The following is a 24103-nucleotide window of genomic DNA, read 5'->3' as shown; positions in this document are numbered from 1 at the left end:
GAGTGGCTACAACCCCCTAAAATCGCCTACCCCATAATTACCATCAACAGTAGTTGAAGGCTGCTACATAATTTGTGGGACTTGATGCAAAAGAAAATGGAGGGCTCCTTGTTTAAAGACCAGGGGAGAGGTGGGAAGTATAGTTAAAGGTACTAAAATTTACTATAAAATATAATAGGGGTGAGGTTGGAAGATGGCAGCAGAGTAGGAGGACCTTAGGCTCACCTCCTCCCATGACTATAACTACATAACTACATAACCCTAGACATTGACCTGAAGACTGACAGAACAAACTCCACAACTAAAGGGAAAGAAGAGGCCACATCAAAGAAGGTAAAAAGTGTGGAGAGCCAGTTTTGGAAGATGCAGATTGTTGCTGCTGGAGTGAGGAGGAAGCTATGGTCACAGAGAAGGGTGAGAGACAGACGAGCATGCAGAGAAAACAAATCCCCACAGCAACTGGCTTGGAAAGTGAGAGGGGCCAAATTTTGTCACTTTTGGCAACCATTGGGACTTAGAAACTGGAGTTTCAAATGTCAGTGGGCTTGGCTGGGTTAGAGCCTGGAGGGCAGGGCCCTACTCTTGGACAAAAAGCAGGCAAACAATCTGCAGACATACAGCATGGAAAGGGTGGTCTGAAGAGCACCTGGGGCACACAGTGGGGAGGTTATTTGCTCATCTCAGAGCATGTCCCATACAGATAGCATTTAGGGAGAGACTCCTCCAGGAAGAAAGGAACAGGCCAGCACCATTTCCCTCTCCCACCACTCAGTATAAGCGCAGAGCCTCCTGTGGAAACCAGTGTGGTGACAACACTCATGACCTAAATTGCACTACACTAAGCCCTGCCACCCCAAGCTCCAGTGGAACTGTCTTTCTTAGGCACACTTGTCTAAGTCCCAACAAGGTGGGGCCCCTCTATGAGAAGACAGGCCCAACCTCTGCTCACACCATGTCTTCCAACATAGGAGTCTACTGTAGCCTTGGTTCCTGCAGTGGTGGTGACAGAGCCTGCCTAGTTAAAAGGCACAACATTCAGGCCAGGGACCAAACTGTCCGCAACAGGCAAACAGAACCTCTGCCTGAAGGAAAAAGTGGCCAGGACACAATAGCAGAGCACATGCAGCACCCACTGGAGACACTCCTGCGAATAATACAAATACCATATGATTTCACCCATGTGTGGAATTTAAGAAGCAAAACAGATGAACATAGGGGAAGGGAAGGAAAAATAAGATAAAAACAGAGAGGGAGGCAAACCATAAGATACACTAGATTCTAGGAAACAAACTAAGGGTTGTTGGAAGGGAGGTGGGTTGGGGGAAGGGATAATTGGTCATGGGCATTAAGGAGGGCACTTGATGGGGTGCCTGGGTGGCTCAGTGGGTTAGAGCCTCTGCCTTCGACTCAGGTCATGATCTCAGGGTCCTGGGATCGAGTCCCACATTGGGCTCCCTGCTCAGCGGAGAGCCTGCTTCCTCCTCTCTCTCTCTCTGCCTGCCTGCTCGTGATCTCTCTCTGTCAAATAAATACAATTTTTAAAAAAATCTTTAAAAAAAAAAAAGGAGGGCACTTGATGAAATGAGCACTGGGTGCAACTGATGACTCACTAAATTCTATCTCTGAAAATAATTTTTAAAATTTCAATGAAAAAAGAAAAGACATAGGTGGACAGAATTAATAAAAAAAAAAAAAACCAACAACAAAACACAAGACCCATCTATATGCTGCCTACAAGAGACTCAATTCAGACCTAAAGATACCTACAAATTGAAAGTAAAGGGTTGGAGAAATATCTATCATGCAAATGGATATCAAAAGAAATCCAGGATACTAATACTTATACTGGACAAAGAGACTTGAATACAAAGACTGTAGGGGCACTTGGGTGGCTCAGTTGGTTTTAACTCTGACACTTGTTTTCAGCTAGGGTCATGATCTCAGGGTCCTGGGATGGAGGCCCATGTCCAGGCTCTCTGCTCACTTGAGGTTCTCTCTCTCTTTCCCTTTGCCCCTCCTACTGGTGCGCTCTCTCTCTCTCTCTCTCTCTCTCTCTAAAATAAACGAATAAATCTTAAATAAATAAATAAATGTAATAAGAGACAAAGACACATATAAAAACAAGTGGGTCAATCCAGCAAGAAGATACAACACTTATAAATATTTATGCAACCAACAAAGGAGTACCCAAATACATAAAACAGTTAATAACAAACATAAAATAACTAATTGATATAATACTGGAGGACTTTAACATTCCCACTTACATCAATGGACAGATCATCTAAACAGAAAATCAACAAGGAAACAATGGCTTTGAATGACACACCAGAACAGATGTACTCAGAATATTCTATCCTAAAATAGCAGAATACACATCTTTTTCAAGTGCACATGAACATTCAACAGATCACATATTAGCTCACAAAACAAGTCTCACAAATTCAATAAGGTCAAAGTCATACCATGCATCTTTTCTGACCATAATGTTATGAAACTAGAAATCAACCACAAGAAAGAAATTTGAAAAGACCACAAATACATGGGGGTTAAAGAATGTGCTACTAAAGAATGAACGGGTCAACCAGGAAATCAAAGAAGAAATTTTAAAAATATAGACACAAATGAAAAAGAAAACACAACAGTCCATAACCTTTGGGATGCAGCAAAAGGGGTTCTAAAACAGAAAAATCTCAAATAAACAAACTAACCTTAACCCTTAGAGGGTTACAACTGAGAGCTTTTCCCCTAAGGTTAGCAACAATACAAGGCTGTCCACTCTCATCACTTTTATTAAACATAGTAATGGAAGTCCTAGCCATTGCAATCAGACAACAAAAAGGAATAAAATGCATCCAAATCAGCAAGGAAGATGTCAAAAATTTCACTATTCACAGATGACATACCATATTTAGAAAACCTGAAAGACTCCACCAAAAAACTGCTAGGACTTAGGAACAAATTCAGTAAAGTCACAGGATACAAAAATCAATGTACATAAACCCATTGGATTTCCACACACCAATAATGAAGAAGCAGAAGGAGAAATTAAGAAAACAATCCCGTTTACAATTGTACCAAAAATAATTAGATAATAATAATAAGGAATAAACCTAACCAAAGAGTTGAAAGACCTGTACTCCGAACAGTATAAAACACTTAGGAAAGAAACTAAGGATGACAGAAAGAAATGGAAAGACATTCCATAATCATAGATCAGAAGAACATATATTGTTAAAATGTCTATATGCCCAAAGCAATCTACACGTAAGATGCAATCAAAATACGAATGGCATTTTTCACAGGACAAGAATAAACAATCCTCAAATTTGTATGGAACCATAAAAGACCCTGAATAGCCATCTTGAAAAATAAAGCAAAGCTGGAGGCATCGTAAATCCAGACTTCAAGTTATAGTAAAAGCTGTAGTAATCAAAAAATTATGGTACTGGCATGAAAATAGACACATAGATCAATACAACAGAATAAAAGAAAACCCAGCACTGAACCCATGACTGTATGGTCAATTAATGTTTGACAAAGCAGGACAGAATATCTAATTAGTCTCTTCAACAAATGGTGTTGGGAAAACTGGACCACTTTCTTACACCATACACAAAAATATATTCAATATGGAATAATCTCCTATATATGAGACCTGAAACCACAAAAATCCTAGAAGTGAAATAGGCAATAACTTCTTTAACATTGGCTGTAGCAACTTCTTTCTAGATATGACATCTGAGGCAAGGAAAATAGAAGCAAAATAAACTGTTGAGACTCTATCACAATAAAAAGCTTCTGCACAGTGAAGGAAACAGTCAACAAAACTAAAAAGCAAACAAAAGAATGGGAGAACATATTTGCCAGTGACATATCCAATGAAGGGTTAGTATCCAAAATATATAAGAGCTTATAAAATTCAACACCCCCAAAATGAATTATCCAATTAAGAAATAGGCAGGAGACATGAACAGATATTTTTCCAGAGCAGATATCCAGATGGCCAACAGACACAGGAAAAGATTATCAACATCACTCATCATCAGGGGAGTACAAATCAGAAGTACAATAACATATCACTTTATACCTGTCAGAATGGCTAAAGTAAACAACACAAGAAACAAGTGTTGGCAAGGATAGGGAGAAAGGGGTACCCTCTTGCACCGATGGTGAGAAGGCAAGGTGCTGCAGCCACTCTGAAAACAGTATGGAAGTTCCTCAAAAAGTTAAAAATAGAACTACCCTACCATCCAGTAATTGTACTACTAGGTATTTACCCAATGAATACAAAAATACAGATTCAAAGGGGATACATGCACCCTGACGTTTATAGCAGCATTATCAACAATAGCGAAGTTATGGAAACAGCCAAAGTATCTATCAACTGATGAATGGATAAAGAAGATGTGGGCTATCTATATATGTGTGTGTGCGTGTGTGTATGTATGTGTGTGTGTGTGTGTGTGTGTATATATATATCCCACATTATATATAAATATGTGTGTGTGTATATCCACACAGAGTGGACTATTACTCAGCCATAAAATTGAACAAAATCCTACCATTTGCAATGACATGGGTGGAGGTAGAGAGTATTATGCTAAGCCAAATAAGTCAGTAACAGAAAGACAAATACCATATGGTTTCACACATATGGGTAATTTAAGAAACAAAACAAATGAGCAAAGAGAGAGAGAGAGAGAGAGAACCAAGAAACAGACTCTTAACAACAGAAAATAAACTTATGGTTACCAGGAGGGAGGTGGTTGGTGGATTGGATTAAACAGGTTTGGGGGACTAAGAAGTGCACTTGTGATGAGCATCTGGTGATGTATGGAAGTGTTGAATCATTATATTGTACACCTGAAATTAATATTACACTGTATGTTAACTAGCTGGAATTTAAAGAAAAACTTTAAAAGAAAGAATAAAAAAATTTTTTCTGACTCCCTTTTCTGCAAACTCAGTTAGTCATCAAAATTTATATTTGGGGCGCCTGGGTGGCTCAGTGGGTTAAAGCTTCTGCCTTTGGCTCAGGTCATGATCCCGGGATCCTGGGATCGAGCCCCGCATTGGGCTCTCTGCTCGGCAGGGAGCCTGCTTCCTCCTCTCTCTCTGCATACCTCTCTGCCTACTTGTGATCTCTGTCTGTCAAATACATAAATAAATAAATAAAATCTTTAAAAAATTATATTTTTAGGAACCTCATTTTCTTTTTAAAATTTTTTTTATTTGAGTATAGTGTACCCACAATGTTACATTAGTTCCAGGTATACAACATAGTAATTCAACTCCTCCATACATTATGCTGTGCTCACAAGTGTAGCTACCATCTGTCACCATACAGAGCTATTACATTATCACTGACTATATTCCCCATGCCGTACCTTTACTACTGTGACTTATTGAATCTATAACTGGAAGCCCATATCTTTCATTCCTCTACACCCATTTTTGCCTCTCCTTCCAACCGTCTCCCCTCTAGCAATCATCAGTTTGTTTTCTGTAGTTACAGGTTTGATTCGTTTTTTGCTTATTCATTTATTTTTGTTTTTTAGATTTAGCAACCTTATTTCCATCTAGTGTAATGGAAAGCACCATCAGTCACAATGTTGCAAGTGGTATTTGATAACTTTTCATTTTGAAAGGGAACTCTGTTGGTGCAACTGTTACTGGGACTGTTTTTTGTAGGCTGTGGCAAGAGTATGATGGATTTCTGATAAGTTGTTTCAAAAGAAAAATTTTAATGCATCTAGAGTAGATGATTCTTGTAGAAGACTTTTTCAAAAAACAAATTAACTCTTGGGTGCCTGGGTGGCTCAGTTGGTTAAGGGACTGCCTTTGGCTCAGGTCATGATCCCAGAGCCCCGGGATCCCAGCACTGGGCTCCCTCTGCTCTGCGTGGAGCCTGCTTCTTCCTCTCCCTCTTCCTGCCATTCCCCCCGCTTGTGCTCTCTCTTGGTCAAATAAATAAATAAAATCTTAAAAAAAAAAAACTCTTCAGGTGGTGTCCGGCTCCTGTAGTGGAAGTGGTGCATGGGAAGGTGCTGGAAAGTCAAACAGAGGGAGATGTGTCCTCCGGACGTGGCTAGCAGAGTAGACCCGCCTCCAGTTGCCTGATTCCTCCTGCTCAGGGGACATAGCCAGGGGGCCCCAGCTTCTGCAAGTGTAAACAGCCTGGAACCATCATGCGGAGTGATTGAACAAGTCTTCCCTGGGGAAAGGGGAAAGAATCACCTTTAACAAGATTAATTTTTAAATGTTTGTTGGGGTTTTTAAAAGATTTATTTATTTTAAAGAGAGAGAGAAAGCACAAATGGGAGGGGCAGGGAGAGGGAGAGAGAATCTCAAGCAGACTCCATGCTAAGCACAGAGCCTAACGCAGGGCTCCATCACAACCTGAGCCAAAACCACAAGTTGGACACTCGACTGCACCACCCAGGCACCCCTAAATGTTTTTATAATGTTTGGAATTGTTAAACTGGCTTTGCTCAAACAGAATCTCACCCTTAAGATACTATTTGAATGTTGGTTTCAATAAAGGCTCTTGAAATTGTTAAAAAAAAAATATAAGTGTAACAGGGGAGGCACAAGAATATATATAAAAAAAGGAGCCAGGTCAGAGAGAGTGGGGAAAATCATTCCAAAAATAATATGTGATTTGACATCAGAAATATGAGCAAGAATAAATAATGTGGGGTTTGTGTTGTGTGTGTGTGTGTGTGTCTGTGTGTACATGTGGATGTGTGTATGTTGTATGTGTGGATGGATGTGTATATAGATATATGGGTGTATGCATGTGTGCATATGTATGTATGAATCTGTGTGGGTATGTATGTGTGTGTAGATATATGGGTATTTTGGGGGGGTGTATGGATGTGTGTGCAAATGTGTGTAGATGTGTGGGCATGTGTGGGTTTGGGTAGATGGATGTGTGTAGATGTATGGGTGTGTGTGTGTAGATGGGTATGTATGTGGATGTGTGGGTATAGATGTGTGTGTGCATGTGGGTATGGACATGTGTGTGGATGTGTGCGAATGTGTGTAGATGTGCGGGCATGTGTGGGTTTGGGTGGCTGCATGTGTGTGTGTGTGTAGATATATGGGGGTGTGTGTGAATTGTGGTTTTGGGTGGATGTATGGGTGTGTGTGTGTGTGTGTGCGCGCGCACGCGCATAAGAGAAACAGTAGAGGGAGAGCCTGGAACCAACACTAAGGGCAGAACTTGTGGGAAGAGGAAGCAGCATGCCCCAGGTCCTGAACGAAGTCCAGTGGGACGGGTGACAGGAGGGCAGGGAGCCAGCTGTGGAGCAGCTGTGGGACACAGATGAAACGGGGCAGCCCTCAGTTCTGTCTCAGAACGCATTGTGCCAAAGAAAGGCAAATCCAAAGCCAAAGAAAAGCTGGGAAGAGTGATGTGTACCTTTCCTGAAGAACATGTAGCCCTGCTGAAGTCGGGAGCCACCAGCCTCATCCGCCTTCCTCATTTTCCTGAATCCCAGGAGCCGCTGCATGGAAAACATTAAGTCTGGACTCTAAAGGGAGAATGAGGGAGGAAGGGTGTCTGAATGGTCCCCCTCTCTCGTCTTTGTTTTAGTGACCCCCAAGTATCTGAAAACAGATTGGACACTTGTTGCTCTTTGAGAATCGATCTATTGATTACTCTCGCGGGGTCTACAGATGCAATGTGTTTGCTGCCATCCCCTCCCTCTCCTGTTCCCTGCAGGTATACCAGTGACAGATCATTTTTAATTGTCCTTTTTGACCTTTTCGACTAACATGAGGTGGAAGAGGGGGTAATGTGATCAGTGTTCCTTTCCTAAATTCCGGCCTCCTCCTCCTTGCTGCACAAGACAAGGAAAATACTGGCACAGGGCCCTGGGGGCTCTGTGAGACATCTTGGACTTTTTCCTAAAAATAATAGGACATCGGCTGATGATCTTAAGCAGAGCAGTGTGATGAAGTTTTTGAGCCAACATCAGAAAATTTCACCTCTCTTGACTAACCATGAAGTTTTCCTAAGGGGGATGCCGTCCCGTGCCTGGCCCTTTGCCCCGTGGCGCCATCTCTCAAGCTCAGCGCTGTCCACACTGTTGACCAGATCATTCCATCTTGTAGGCAGTTGTGCTGGTGTTGTCGGGTGTTCATTAGATGCCAGTCATCCCGCCCCCCAACTCTGGGTGTGAAAATCAAAAACATTTTTATATTGCCAGGTGTTCTCTGAGAGGAGAGGGCGAAATTGCCCGCGTAGAGAAGCACTCTGCCCTTTGGTTTCAGGCTCACCCTTTTTTTCTCACCATTTCATGGGACTCTCCCCTAAATTACATCTACCCAAGATACATGGAAGGCTCCGTTTCCACAGATACTGATATTAGAGCCTTCCATTTAAGCTCCTGTGGATTTTCTTCTTTTGCTGATAAGATGCAAATCTCTTGCTGGCCCTTCAACCACCTTCTGAGAATCTTGTCCAGCCCCATCCCATTTGCCTGACTGGCCTCTCCTTAGTTCAAATGGGCTCACCTCTCTCACATCTATGCCCACTATTCGTGGGCATAGTTCATTATGTGGTGGTCATATAAAGGCTTGGACAAGGGGGGGGGCATTGGATCACCGTGATATGACAAACACTATTCTGTGTTGGGAACTCTCAAGGTCTTTTATGATTTACTGGGGATGACTCTAGACCCTTCAGTTGTTTGAGATTTTTTAAAAAAATGACCTTGAACATAATGATCTCTGGTTAACAAGTTAAAAAAAATTAACTCTTCATACAAATCACTTTTGTGAAAGTCTGAATCGAATTTTAAATATAAATTTATACAATGGCATCTGGTGTTTCCTCTGACATTTCATGTAACTTGTGGAGGTGTGCTATAGACGGAATTCCTGTGTCCCCCTCCCCAGCTTTATGTATCAAAATCCTAATCCCCCATGTGATAGTATTAAGAGATGGTGTCTTCAGTAAATGATTAGGCCTTGAGGGCAGAGCCCTCATGACTGGGATTAGTGCCCTTATGAAAGAGACCCCAAAGAGCTCCTTCACCCCATCCACCACAGAGCAAGGAGATAGCCATGGGTATCTCTCACCCAACACTGAATCTGCCAAACCCTTGTTCTTGGACTTCCCAGCCTCCAGAAATAAAATTTTGCTAGACCAGCTTAAAGAGACTAAGACAGGCTCATATAAGAAATGGAAAATGGCTTCACAATTTATTTATAACTCAAAATACCTGTTTATGTATTTTAGCACTGTATCTTCAGTTACAAGGAAAACACTTTTAAACTGTCTTCCTGATTAATAATCAGTGCACTGGAAGCTTTCATCAAATGTGTCTAATGTGATGATCTTTAAATTTCCATTTTTATGTCTGTTGTTATTTGTTGCAGTGTTGCAGCAGTTTTGAAAACCAGAGATTCTAAATTCTTCAAAGAATTGTAACTCCCGATGTACTTTACTGCAATGGTCATGGATACACTTTTATTTTGTTACCATTTACTGACAAAGTTTTCTACCCCAGCACTGGCAGTTCCTGTCCTAGGGCTCAAGCCAGAGTTAATATTTGTGCAGACGCTGCAAGGACAGGCTCTGGGCATAGAAGGGCAAGATTGCCTCTCACACCGGGCCCCATCACTGCCTCTAGGCAGAAGCCATCCCCTCTCTCAGGGCTCTAGCCACCCCACCACCACTTCTCGTTTTTACTGCTGCTGCACCATTGTCACTGGCCCACTGTCTCCCCTCTGGGCTGCATGGCACCCCAGGCTCCCCCAGATGCACTGGTGCACACCAGGTGGACTGACCACCTGCTCAGCATATATATAACCTACCATGCACATTGTGATCCAGTGTATCTCTACCACTTACGTGTACACTTCATAGTCACATTGGACTATAATTACAAAACACAAGTCCAAAGACAAAATTATTTTTTAAGGATTTTATTTATTTATTTGACAGAGAAAGAGGCAGAGAGAGAGGGAACACAAGTGGGGGGGGGGGGAGTGGGAGAGGGAAGGGTCCCCGTTGAACAGGGAGCCCAATGTGGGGCTTGATCCCAGGACCCTGGGATCATGACCTGAGCCAAAGGCAGGTGCTTAACAATTGAGCCACCCTGGAACCCTTCAATGACAAAATTATTAAAAATGTCAAGACAGCAACCCCACAGGTGGCACATTCTTAAACAAGCCTGGAGGAGTGGGTTTGTGGGTTTGTGGGTTTGTGTCCTCAACCTAGTAGTTTGGCACCTGAGGGACCATTCTGCTAGTTTTTATCCCAAGTGAGTATAAACCCTCTTTTGGTTTCTGTGATTCAGATTATGTGAAGAATGGTTGAAAACCTTCCCCCGATCTGAGAAACACCAGTTGTTTTTATTTTTTTATTTTTTATTTTTTTATTAACATATAATGAATTATTAGCCCCAGGGGTACAGGTCTGTGAATCGCCAGACACACTTTACAGCACTCACCACACCAGTTGTTTTTAAATCCAACTAGTGGAGTAATGGAGTGGCAAAGGGCCTAGACTCTGGACCTGTATCACCAGGAACTCCATCTTGGCCACGGACTAGCTACATGACCTTGAGCAAGTGATAAAGTCTCTATTCAGGCATACCTTGTTTTATTGTACTTTGCTTTATTGGGCTTTGCATATAGTAGGGTTTTGTTTTTTGTGTTTTTTTTTTCACAAATTGAAGGTTTGTGACAGCCTTGCATCAGCAAATCTATTTGTGCCTTTTTCCCGATGTCATTTGTATCTCTGTGTCACATTTTGGTAATTCTTATAATACGTCAAACTTTTTCATATCATTATTATTATTATTATTATTATATTTGTTATGGTGATCTCTTATTAAGGATCTTTGATGTTACTGTTGTCATTGTTTTGGGGCACCATGAACTGTGCCACATAAGGCAGGAAATTTAATTGATAAATACTGTGTGTGTTCTGTTTGCTCCACCCTCCAGCCGTTCCCCTTCTCTCTCATTCTCCTCAGGCCTCCCTATTCCCTGAGACACAATATTGAAATTAAGCTAGTTAATAACCCTACAATGTCCTCTAAGTGTTCAAGTGAAGGGAAGAGTTACAGGTCTTCAAGAGCTAAAAATGATTAAGCTTAGTGGGGAAGAGATGTTGAATGCCAAGATAGGGCAGAAGCTGGGCCTCTTGCATCAAACAGTCAAATTGTGAATGCAAAAGAAAAGTTTCTGAAGGAAATTAAAATTGCTACTCCAGTGGACACACAAATGGTAAGAAAGTGAAACAGCCTTGGGGCACCAGGGTGGTTCAGTCAGTTAAGCATATGCCTTCAGCTCAGGTCATGATCTCAGGGTCCTGGAATCAAGCCCTATGTCAGGCTCTCTGCTCGGTGGAGAGCCTGCTTCTCCTTCTCCGTCTGCCGGCCGCTCTCCCTGCTTGTGCTCGTTTTCTCTGTCAAATAAATAAAATCTTTATTAAAAAAAATAAAGTGGAACAGGCTTATTGCTGATATGGAGGAAGTTTAGTGGCCTGGATAGAAGATCAGACCAGCTACAACATTCCCTTATGCCAAAGCCTAATTCAGAGCAAGGCCCTAACTCTTCAATTGTGTGAAGGCCAAGAGAGGTGAGGAAGCTGCAGAAGAAAAGTTTGAAGCTAGCTGAGGTTGGTTCATGAGATTTAAGGAAAGAAGTAGTCTCTAAATACAAAGGTGTAAAGTGAAGCAGCAAATGCTGACGTAGAAGCTGCAGCAAGTTATCCAGAAGATCTAGCTAAGGTAATTCATGAAGGTGGCTATGTTCAACAACAAATTTTCAATGTAGACAAAACGGCCTTCGATTGGGAGAAGACGCCATCTAAGACTTTCATAGCTAGAGAAGAGAAGACAGTCCCTGGCTCCAGGCTGACTCTCATTAGGTGCAAATGCAGGTGGTGACTTTTAGGTGAAGCCAATGCTCATCTACCATTTTGAAAACCCTAGGGCCCTTAATGGGGTTCACAGCTGGCTCAGTCGATAGAGCACGTGACTCTTGATCTCAGGGTCATGAGTCTGAGTCCCACATTGGACACAGAGTTTATTTTTTCCCATTTTATTTTATTTTATTTCTTTTCAGTGTTCTAGCATTCATTGTTTATGCACCACACCCAGTGCTGCATGCAATATGTGCCCTCCATAATACCCACTACCAGGCTCATACAACCCCTTTCCCTCCTCCCCTCCAAAACCCTCAGTTTGTTTCTCAGAGTCCACAGTCTCTCATGGCTTGAGATTTTATTTATTTGACAGACAGAGATCACAAGTAGGCAGAGAGGCAGGTGGCGGGGGTGGGTGGGTAGGCTCCCTGCTGAGCAGAAAGCCCGATGCAGGGCTCGATCCCAGGACCCGGAGACCATGACCTGAGCCGAAGGCAGAGGCTCAACCCACTGAGCCACACAGACGCCCCCAGAATTAAAAAAAAAAAAAGAATTCTGCTAAATTACTCTGCCTGTGCTCTATAAATGGAACAAAGCCTGGATGACAATACATCTGTTTATGTGGCTTACTGAGTATTTTAAGCCCACTATGGAAACCTACTGCTCAAAGAAAAGACTCCTTTCCCAAGGACAATGTACCCAGTCACCCAACATTTCTGATAGAGATGTATGTACAATGAGGTTAATGTTGTTTTCATGCTTGCTATGCAACATCCATTCTCTAGCCCATGAATCAAGGAGTAATTTTAACTTTCATGTCATTACTGAATAAATACCTTTCCTAACAGTATAGCTGCCATGGTGATTTCTTTGATGAACCTAGGCAATGTAAATGGAAAACCTTCCAGAAAGGATTCACCATTCTAGATGCCATTAAGAACATTCATGATTCATTGAAAGAAGTCAACATATCAACATTAACAAGAGTTAAGAAGTTGATTCCAAGCAGAGTTTTCCCTCTCAGAACCCTGATTTCCCCCTTCAGCCAAAGAAAAGGTGATTGTTTCATAGCCTTGTGCCTGCAACTAGGACCCTGCAATGGTCATCAGATCCATGGGGGATTTCAGACACACTGAAGGAGAAAGGGGGGACTCATCTGCACAGCTCCAGACAGTTTTTCACCCCTCTCCCTCCGTTCATTGCCACTAAGAAGTTGCTGATCAACCCTGTGGCCCAGGAGCAGTGCAGAGCAGACAACCAGACCTGCATGGCCCCTTCCCTTCACAAGCTTGGAGAAAGGCAGGATGCCTGCCACCTGAGCCCTCTCCACCAAGGGTTTCATTCTTCCTCTGAGGCTCTGATGGGGGTGGGTGCCCTCTGCCAGGCCCAGCACATGATTGGAAGAATGAATTAAACACCCAGTTCTTACTGTTAAGTTTTGCTATGCAATCACAGCTGCCATGATAGATATTTTTTAATCAGTGCTTGGTTGGTTTTAAATAAAATGCACTTTATTTCTAAAAAAAAAAAAAAAAAAAAAAAAAAAAAAGGTCATGGGTGACTTTTGACTTTGAGGTGTTCAAGATTTCAGTGGAGGCAGTATTTGCAGGGTTTGAGGGATTGACTCCACTTTTGAAAGAAGTTCTACTATGGATAAAATGCTATCAAATGGCTCTACATGCTGTAGAGAAATAATTTTCTCTATAAAGGAAGAGTAAATCGATGTGGCAAACTTCATTGTTCTTATTTTAAGAGATTGCCACAGCCGCCCCAGCCTTCAGCATCTATCGTCCTGATCAGCCAGCAGCCATCAACACTGAGGCCAAACCCTGCACCACCAAATAGATTACAACTCACTGAAAGGTCAGATGATTGTTAGCACTCTTTTAGCAATGGAACTTGAACTCAAGGCCTCAAGATCAAGAGTCATGTGCTCAATGGCCTGAGCCAGCCAGGTGCCCCAACAATAAAGTATTTTTAAATTGAGGTATCTATGTTGGTTTTTTAGACAAAATGTTGTTGCACACTGAATAGGCTAGTATAGTGTAAACATAACTTTTATATGCACTGGGAAACCAAAAAGTTCATTTAACCCACTTTATCATGATATTCACTTTATTGCAGTGTTCAGGAACTGAACCCACCATATTTTTAAGACATGCCTGTATTCCTTATACTTAAAATAGGGGTAGTACCTGTCCCTACTTTACAGGGTTGCTCTAAGGATTGAATGAGTTAATGCATGCATATAAGGAGCCTAGAACAGTGCTCAGCACATCGAAAGTCCTCAGATAATGCTACTTGTCATTACTTTTGTTTTCACTGTCCTTGTACTTCTCAGTCTGTTTTGGAGCAAGCCTATTCTTCCTCATGTAATTTTTCCATTTCCCTCTCTTTCTCCTGTAATTTATAGTCCACTTTAGCCCTTATCATTTTTCATCTAACCAGTTAAATGTACATAACATATGCAGAGAGATGAATTGGAAAAGAGGCCACTGAGGTTCCCCCTAAGGAAGTAGACAGGGACTAAGTGGTGGGCAGGGGGTATCTTCAGCCTGTTTGAATGTTTACAATGGGAATGCATTTACTACTGTTTCTGCAATTAAAACGAAATGTTTATAACTGCTAAGTGGAGGTGGGGTAGGGGAGGAAAGACTCCAGGGCAGCCTCCTTCTATGGTAGCCAGTTCACATCATGCACTGATGCTATGAGGGATACAACCAGACAAAACATTTCCAGGACTGCAGCCAGCTGCCCCCTATCCATGGCAGTGCCAAGAGTTCCTTTGTCCACAAAATATGCCTCAGATTCCCCTCTCTGCTGGCTTTGCCTTTCCCATTAGCCTTTAGCATGCCCACCCTGCCGCCCAAGGACACCAGGGAGGAACTGTGGGGGATGAGTACTACTGTACCTGGGTCAGATGCCACCTCCTGTGAAGGCTTTCCTGACATACCAAGTGAACATGTTTGAATTAACTGTGGCTCTTTGTTCCCACACATGTTGTTGATACCTGCCTAGGCAGCACTTAGAGTTTGACTTTTTTCGGCCTTGTGTTGTTCATCGAACTTTGACTCTCTCATTAAACTGTTTACTTGGTAAGGGTAAATACAGGGTCTATTATTCATGGCTGGAGACCCCACCCCAGTCACCACCTGTACCTGGCTCAGTCCATCATAAATGCTCAGGAAGTGTTTTATTGAAAGGGTACCCTGAACTGCCCCCCTTCCCCACACCACATTAGGACTTTTGCATTTTATTCCTTCTGCCCTGTCCCTGGCCACTTCATATTCTTCAGATCTCAGATTACACACTGCCTTCTCCAAGCACCCTTCCTTGAGTACCCTATCTAAAAACAGACTAACTTCTACCCGAATCCTTCTCTATCTCATAACTTGTTTTATTTCCCTCAAAGCACTCACTGCAATCTGAAATTCTCATGTTTGACTCACTTTATTGTCTGTTTCCCTAGCTGGGATGTGAATCACAGGAGGGCAGGGACCTTGTCTTTTTGTGTTTGCCTTGAGTCCCCAGTGCTTAGGACAGTGACTGGTATATAGCACGTGCTCAATAAATATATGAATGAAACTCTATTTGTTTGGTTATTGACTGATCCCCGAGTAGAATGTCAGCTCCATGGAGGCCAGGATCTTTTCTGGGTTATCACTACATCCTCAGCACCTAGCATGGTGCCTGGTGCATAATAAATGCTCAAGAATTTCTGGGTCAGTGAATTAATGTCTCACGCACACTTTAACACAACATGCTCCAAACTGAACTTAGTTTCTTCTCCACCAAACCTGCTTTTCCTTCTGTGCACTCTAGTTCAGTCAATGGCATCATTATCCACTTCTGACACCCAACCCAGAAATGAACTCACACTCCTTTCACTCCCTCATGTACTAGTTTCAATTAGTCTCCAAGCCCTGCCTATTCAACCTCCAAAATATTCCACTTATCAAATCCTTTTCTACCTGTGTGGCAGCTATCTTGATTCAGTCCTAATCATTTTTTTTTTTTCATTACTAATGCAACAGCCTCCTCCCTCCTATCTCTCTTCATTTTTCTTTTTTATTGTGGAAGACTTCATAACATTACATGGCATCCTTGGGCAGGGGCCATGTTAATCTTCTTTGTGTCTTTCCAATTTTATTATGGCCAAAATGAGTCCATCCTGTCTCCTTGTGAAGCTAAGAAGGCTTTACCTGTGGGATCTATCACTTGCCATATGGTCATGTTGTCATATGTTTTTATAAAGTTTGCAAACTATATTTAAAGCACAATTGGTTAAAACTGCTTTCCTCTTCCACTGGTTTCCTCCTAGTCACACTTTCTCTTGTATTAGGTGGTGTTGCAGCTGCCTGACATTTTTGAGATCCAGCTAAGTGAAAGCTGATTTAGGAGTTACATTTAGTTTGGGTTTGGTGAGACATTGTATCTCTTCAATTTATAATTATTACCCAGGTCTAGTAATAGCTTCTAGAAATACTCTGTCCACCTTTGAGCCTAATTTTGTATTCATGACTCTGTTTCTTAAACTCCTACTTCATAAACTGTATAAGCTTCAGGTCCCACTAAACCTCGATTTTTCCCTGGCTAAGACACAAATGTGACTCAGTTGCCCTCGCTCAAACACTTTCAGTGGTTTGTTATTGCTTACAGGGTAAAATCTAATATTTAATTTCTCTTTGTAAACATTTTCTCATTTGCTTCTGTGCATTTGTACATGTTGATTCTTTTATCTACCATGCTCGTGCTTGTTAATTTATTGGACCTACAGATCTCCCTGACGCCTTCCTTGACAGCAATAAGCAACTTCTGATGCACCTTCATGATTTTATTTTGTACCTTGCAAGAGGTACCTGTGTGCTTAGTGGACCTTGTAATACAATTGTTGACTTGCAAGCTTGTCTCCTGCCTCTGCTGGCAATTTTCCCACTGCAGAGTCCCTCTTCAACATTGTATCCCCAGGACCTAAGCCACCCACTACTTAGAAAATTGGTGTGCACACATATAAATTCTTGTTTAAAGTGGTGAGAACCTTTAAAAAAATGAAATAGTAAGAGGATTCCTAGAGAATATTCTAGAATGTCAGGAAACACCAGCGCCATCTTAGAGCATGTGTGTGGAGCTCCATTCTTTCAACCCCTTCTCCCACCCAACCCTCAGGCAGTAGTCAGAAAATCTTGGGACTTGTGCATGAAAATCCTACACTGTATCTGAAGCAAACTGAACTGAAACAGTGGAGTCAAAGAAAAGAGAGTTCAGAGGGCGCTGGGAAGTCGACAGAAGCTTCATGAAGGAACTAGGATTGAGGGACCAATGACAGAACACGGGGATAGTAGGTGCAAAGTTCAACTTCTCGGCTCTGAAATTCAAGCCACGTGTCTTCCCTAAGCCCATGTGGTCACTTGAGAATAATAAAAGAGCTTCTCTTACAGGGTGAAGAATAAACGCTTCGGAGACGGTGCAAAACAGCCTAGCCACTGAATGTGCTCGAAGACCAGAAGCTGTTGTGCGTACTACACCCCCTCCCTGGCCCAAGCCCGCCCCCTCCGTCAACCATTAGTTTTGCCAGTTTGCAGTCACTGAGTTCACCTCCCCTAATAGGACGAGAAGGCTGGGGCTGGGGCTGGGGAGGGGATGGGGAGGGAAGGAAGGAGTGGAGGCGGAGGAGGAGTGAGTGTGAGTTAGTATGTAAGTGTTGGCGCCGGGGGGTTGGGGGTGGTGGTGGTGCTTAACTCCCCGTTTACCCCGAGGAGGAGGAAAACTGGGAAGGTTCTGGCCCCACTCAAAATGGAGCCAAGCGACTGCCTCGCCTAAGATGGTGGCTTAAGGTCCTCAGTCTCGATTGGTTACCTAGAAGAAACGAACAGGACCAAAGGTAGTCGAATCCCGTCCCCTTTTCTCAAGGTGGCGCCCCGCCTCTGCTGGCGTCACGCGGGAGCCACTAGCTTCCCTTCCCCGCCTCTGCCGCGGTTACCTCCTGTGCCCAGCCCTCATAAGATGGCGGTCGGGTAGCTTCCCCGCGGCGCCGCCGCCACTCTCAATATGGTAGCTGTTTATCCCATATTTCTCCTCCCCATTTCGTTTCAACTTCCTCCTTGTTTTGAATAAACTTTATTGACTACTTCGAATCGCCTACCACTGCCACTGGGCTGCTCCCGGCGACTTTTCAGGCAGTTTTCTCTCCGACCTGGCCGCAGGCGCAGCTAATTCCTGGTTGGCTTCCTCGCGGCGATCTCCTGCTGGCCCAGCGACGACGCCGTTTGCTTGTTCACCCGGCGGCCACCGGCTAGGCCTGAACCGCGGGCTCCAGTAGGCCCCATCGCCGGGCCCGGAGCAAAACCGTGGGGGGAAAGCTGCCCTGAAGCACTACCCGGCGCCCGGGGCCGCGAGACCCAGCGGGTGGTTCTGCGGGAAGGCGAGCAAGGTTCGCAGCGTTGCCGTGACGATCCCAGAATTCGGCGCGCGCAGCCGGTGGGGCCGGAACTGCTGGCCGATCCTCCGCTCAGCTAGGCGCCCAGGCGCTCCAGAGCGAGCCCGGCTCCCGGCGCGTCGCTGGAACTGAACTTCGCGAGTGTGAGCAATCCCTGCAGCTTTGCAGATGAGGAGGTCTCTGTAGGGCTTGGGACGAAAGACATTCTTGTCAGATTTGGGGCGTGAGGAGGTTCCTGTCATTTTGGGAGGCGTGAGGCGATCTCGTAAGTTTCGGGGGCTGCAAAAAGATCCTGTCAGTCTTGGGATTTGTGAGATCTCTCTCAGTTTTGGGGGACAAGGGAGTCCTCGTCACTTTGAGGGGACTGTGAGGAAATGCCTGCCTGTTTCTGATCGTTGGCGGGGGGAGTCCTTGCTTAGTTGCAAGAGTGTGAAGAAATTCTAGTCAGTTTCAGGGGTTTAAAGAGATCCTTTTTAGTTTTGGGGGTGCAACGGGAACCCTTTCGTCTTTGAAGTAGGGGACGATCGGATCAGTTCTGAGATTTCTTTCTTTTGTTGGGGTGATGATACTCCTGACTGGTTGGGGATGGAATGATTTTGAGAGTGAAGGAGAAGACCATTTAAACTCTCAGCATAACCCAGAACTGTGATTTGAGTTGGGCGCCTAGTCTTGTTTGCCTTGTTCTTGAAGGCATCAAGGTAATTGTCGAGTAATCTGAGCCAACTTTCAGGGATCCCTCATCTCTCTCTAGTTGCCCCTATGTTGGGGGGTTGAGAGAAGGGGCTTTTTCTGATGTACCCCAGCGTATTTCTTTAGGCTCTCGTTTGCGTCATAATAGAGCCCTAGGAAGAAAAAGGTTGTGAGCAAGGAGAGGGTACAGTGAGGGATCAAAGAAGCTTCCTGAAGGCGTCAGATATTTCCCTGAAACCCGGAAAGAAGTTATCACGACTCTGGGGGCCGAAGGAGGTAGGGAAAAAACAAAAAAATCCTCGACCGTCAAACGCCGTCCTTTATTTGTTAAGGAAATTCTGGAGGCCGGTGGACTTTTCTCCGATTGCCCCCTACAGCCACACCAGCTGTGTTGCATCCCAGCAGCACTAACTGCCCATTCGTGAACTGAGGGGTTGGTACACTGGGGGACCTGATTCACTAGGTTAAAAAGTGTTGTTTGTGCCCAGCCATCGTCCAGAAAGGACGCGTGCTGCTGCCTGCTGCTTCTCTTGACGCTACGAACCTGGCCCGCCGCAGAGCGCTCCAAGGCCGGGCGAAGATGGCCTCGGTGCCAGTGTATTGCCTCTGCCGGCTGCCTTATGATGTGACCCGCTTCATGATCGAGTGTGACATGTGCCAGGACTGGTTTCATGGCAGGTAAGGAGGGCAGGCCATGCTGGGCAGGTGCTCATTTGCTCGCTCCTTTCTCAACCCTGTTTCAGGTTCTCGCTCAGAAAACAACCTGCACCCCGCGCCCCTCCCCCCACTCCAGTGAAGAATTACCTCCAACCCACCTCCCAGACCCAGGTTCTCTCATCCCTTCTTGCAGACCAGGGCCTAGCTGACATCGGCTTTTGGTGTCTCCCTTTTTTCTCTTTTCCCTTATATGTTTCTTCTTTGCCCCCTTTTGACTTTATCTAATTTGCAAAATATTTTTTGAGCCACAGTGTATCATTTTTGTACCCTGGCAGTTGTGTTTTGCCTTAGACTCAGGCTTTGTAGGATACAGTACTATATTCTTGAGATAACTGAGTCCAACAAACATGGTTTTGAGTTGTGGCTTTGCAACTTAATATCAGTGTGTCCTTGGGTAAGTTGCTTTGCCTCTCTGAGCCCCATTGTCTTTGCCTATAAAATATATCTAATCTATCTAATACATCTGTTCTGATTATTTAAAGTATTTTGCATGCACTCAGTGAGTGGAGGCAGAAATACAATAGGATTTCTGTTTCTTCAGTATTTATCTGCAGACCATCCAACTGAATTGAATTAAGCAGAAGAGATATTGGGTAAAACAGCAGGAATAAAGCCACTAATGAATTTCTTCGTTAACCATGTGTGCTCATAAGCACCTGTCACCCAGGATACCAGAGAGGTTAGTGTGTGGGAAAAAACTGATGTTATCCCATAATTGGGACTTAAATTCCAGTTATGGAAAGAAAACCATGAGAGGAGTTTTTGCACTGGAGTACAACAGAACAGTATATGGTGTCTCCTGTTGCATGTTAGATTCTAGTTTTCAGTTGTCACTAGTCCCTTACAAATGAGTTTCTGTTGTTTCACCCAAGACCAGACTGAAGGTGCTGATACTGCTAAAATTCTGTTCTCAGCAGGGATTGCCCCTTGCAGGGCATTCACGTTCATGTTCACCTGATCTTTATTGAGTATTTCTGTGTGCCAGGTGTGGAGTTCTTTTTTTTTTTTTTAAGAGATTTTATTTATGTACTTGAGAGAGAGAGAGAGAGTCAGAGGGAGAAGCAGACTCCCTGCTGAGCAGGGAGCCCAATGTGGGACTCGATCCTGGGACTCTAGGATCATGACCTGAGCCAAAGGCAGTCACTTAACCAACTGAGCCACCTAGGCACCCCAGGTGTGGAGTTCTGTTTGCTGCTTCATGTTGTTTGATTTAAGAGAGGACAGACCTACAGGGTGGGGCATTTTCCTTTCCTCTGGAAATTAGCAGGTTTAAGATGATTTTCAGGATTCCTGGTATCTTTGCTACTGCTGATCAAGTCACTCCTCTGTTTAAAATTCTTTTGGTGGTTCCTCTATAGAATGAAATTCAGTCCCCTTTGTGTGACAGACAAGACGTTTTGTGATCTACTTGTTCAGTCTCATTTCCCGCCACTCCTCCTCCTGGTTCTTCTTTATGTCCCAGCAAGACTGAACTACTTAGAGTTCTGGGAGAATTTTATACTCCTTTATGCCTCTTCTTTGTGTGTGCTATTCCTACTAATGTCCTCTCTTTTACAACTCATAGCATATACCTCCTCTGTAAAAGGCTTGCATCCTCTTGGTTCCTATTGCACTTTGTGTATATCCTTACCGAAAGTAATTATTTCATCATCTCATAGTCATAAATACGTCTGTGTTATTCATTAGCCAGAGCTACTTGAGGGCAGATATGTCATCTTTTCAGTTTTGCTATCCGTAGAACCTAGCTCAGTGCTAAACATTTCATAGATTGAGTGCATTTTTGAATGAATAAATGAATGAATGAATGTGTCTTCTTAAAAAAAGCTATTGTCTGTGCCTTTGCTTTGGTTTATGTGAAAAGTGTGTAGGTTCAAACTTGGGAAGAAATTCCTTCCTGCCTACAATGTAGAGACCATAACTGCACAGTTTAGGAACAGAAAACTGGACCAAATGCTCTCTCATATGCCAGTCCCCATGACAGGGACTTTGCATAAATTATTTCAATCCACACCCAATCCTGGAAGTTAGATTTTTCTTTTTTAAATAATATTTTAAGTTTTTTCCTGACTGCAGATGTGAGACATGCTCATTGTAGAAAAGAAAAATTATAAAGAAGGAAATGAAAATCATCTATGAATCTGCTATCCTGCATAATCCACTGTTAAATGTTTTGTTGCATTAACTCCTGTCTTTTGACTTAGAATATGAAACTGCATTTTTATAAAATAGGATTGTATTATAAATACCATTTTGTAGCCTGATTTGTATTCTTACTGAACATTATAATGTGAGTATTTTACCAGGTCGTCAAATATTCTTCTAAAGTTCATTTCTGATATCCCAGCATATATGTGTGTCATCAGTTACTTGGTCATTTCCTCTGTAGTTGGATACTTCTTTTTTTTAAAGATTTTATTTATTTATTTGACAGACAGAGATCACAAGTAGGCAGAGAGTCAGGTAGAGAGAGAGGAGGAAGCAGGCTCCCCGCTGAGCAGAGAGTCCGATGTGGGGCTCAATCCCAGGACCCTGGGATCATGACCTGAGCCGAAGGCAGAGGCTTTAACCCACTGAGCCACCCAGGTGCCCCTGTGGTTGGATACTTAACATTAGTTCTACTTTTTTATAATGAAATATTGTGATATGAGGGAAGCTTGGAGGATTCTGGAAATGTTTTTCATTTTGATACAGGGTTCCGGTTAAAACAAAAAGAAAAACTTATGGTGAATATTGTTGCACATTAGAGACTTGACATTTATAATGAATGCCACGGAGTTCTTTAAGAATTCCAAATTTACAAATATGGAAATGGGTTTACGGGCTATGCTCCTCCTTCTATGGTAAGTCCTGTGTTTCTGTAAACACCCCAACACAGGCAAATTGCCTTAATTTCTTTTTTCTATGAAAGAGACCAAATTTTTGTGTCATCATGCTTCTGTCTCTGGGCTAGCAGAAAACAAGGAAGCCAGCTGAGAATAAGGTCCTTGGGTCGCTCTTGCTTACTCAGTGCATTGTGTACATGCACATGCACGCACACACACCAGGCTCACAGTGCTCCATATACAATTGTACTTAAGCACAATTGAAAATGACTCGATATTGTGGACTTTTCACGATTGCTCACAATAGTTAAGCCCACAAATGCCTGTAGGTGATATAAATCTGTCCACATTTCTGATGACTTCCAGAGGCTAGATTTCTTCAAGTCTGGTTGGGGAATAGTAATGCCAAGTTACTTCCTGGAAAGGTTATAACAAGGAAGGTGACCATTCTATTTTGCTGGTGAGAATCTATAATTCATGGAATTACTTTCTAAAGTCTGGATTTGAACTTAGAATTACCTGGCTCCAGAGCCCAGGTTCTCAAAAGTGGAAAAAACTTGGTATTAGCTTTATTTCTCCTACTATAAAGGGTGGGGTTTTTGCAAGTCACTTTGATTTGTAGAGCAGTGGTTCTCCCAACTTTAATGTGCATCAGAATCATGTGGGAGACCTGTTAAAAGACAAGGTAGGTAGGCCCCACTTACAGGGTTTCTGATTTAGTAGGTGAGTGGGGACCACCCTCAGAATCCCTGATTTATAGCATTATTCTGTCTCAGTTCTTCCCCTTTTCTGCAGAGTGTGACAGCTTCTGATGTTGAGAGAATGGGCAAACTAACATACCCTTATCATATAGTGTTCTCAAAGTGTGGTTCATTAACGAAATTTGTTAAAAATGTGAATTCTTGAGCTGGGACCCAGCAATTTCTAACAAAAAGGAAGAATCTGATGCACCTTAACTTTCAAGAATCATTGTCGTACACTGGCGGAGAGTTAGTTGGTGAGCATTTATTGATGTCTGGGGCTTTGGCAAAACAACACCCCTTTGCAGTGTTCCTGTCTACAAAGGAAGTATTGGTTGGCACAGCCTCCAGTGGTGTTTTTTTTTTTTTTTTCCTGGAGGAAATGGCACTAGCTTCAGAACTGGGTTCGAGTTCTGACTCTTCTAATCAAAGGATTTCATCTCTGTGAAGCCTAGTTTCCCCAAGAGTGGTTGTGATTTAAATAAAATGATAATGAAAAAAAAAATAATGGCCTTTGTTTACCAAGTACTAACAAATGTGTCAGCCACTGTGCTAAATACTTTGCCTAATTAACTTGGTTTAATCTTTTAAAAATTTAATCATTTAAAAATTATGGATTATATTTATTTAATAGTTTTAGGACTATTAAAGTTATCTATTTAATATTGGGTACGTTGTGGTAGTTTGTGCTTGCCAAGGAACTGATACATTTCATCTAAGTTGTCAAATGTAAGTGTGTAGAATTGTTGACAGTATTCCCACAGGCTAGCTTTGTGGTGATACTTCATTCCTGATACTGAAAATTTGC

General features: G+C 43.0%; 1 protein-coding gene and 1 non-coding gene across 7 annotated transcripts in view; one reads left to right on the top strand and one right to left on the bottom strand.

The window, feature by feature from the left end:
* Nucleotides 1-15957: 15957 nt before the first annotated feature.
* Nucleotides 15958-16060, bottom strand: LOC116583788. The gene has a single exon (XR_004282897.1). It is a non-coding gene; the product is annotated as a U6 spliceosomal RNA (small nuclear RNA).
* Nucleotides 16061-17838: 1778 nt separating this feature from the next.
* PHF8 (PHD finger protein 8) overlaps nt 17839-24103 on the top strand; it is a 99988-nt gene continuing 93723 nt past the window's right edge. The window contains exons 1-2 of one of the 6 annotated variants that reach the window (XM_032329899.1): nt 17839-18591; nt 19505-19694. In XM_032329899.1, the coding sequence (XP_032185790.1) occupies nt 19597-19694 (98 nt within the window). In that variant the 5' untranslated portion in view covers nt 17839-18591; nt 19505-19596. Of the gene's footprint in view, nt 18592-19206; nt 19293-19504; nt 19695-24103 lie in introns of those variants that run through there. The other 5 variants (XM_032329901.1, XM_032329896.1, XM_032329897.1 and 2 more) reach the window with 5 other exon arrangements.

The sequence above is a fragment of the Mustela erminea genome, chromosome X, assembly GCF_009829155.1.
Source record: "Mustela erminea isolate mMusErm1 chromosome X, mMusErm1.Pri, whole genome shotgun sequence".
Lineage (NCBI taxonomy): Eukaryota > Metazoa > Chordata > Mammalia > Carnivora > Mustelidae > Mustela > Mustela erminea.
Note: the sequence above shows the minus strand (reverse complement) of the source record. Positions and strands in the feature narration are given on the sequence as shown.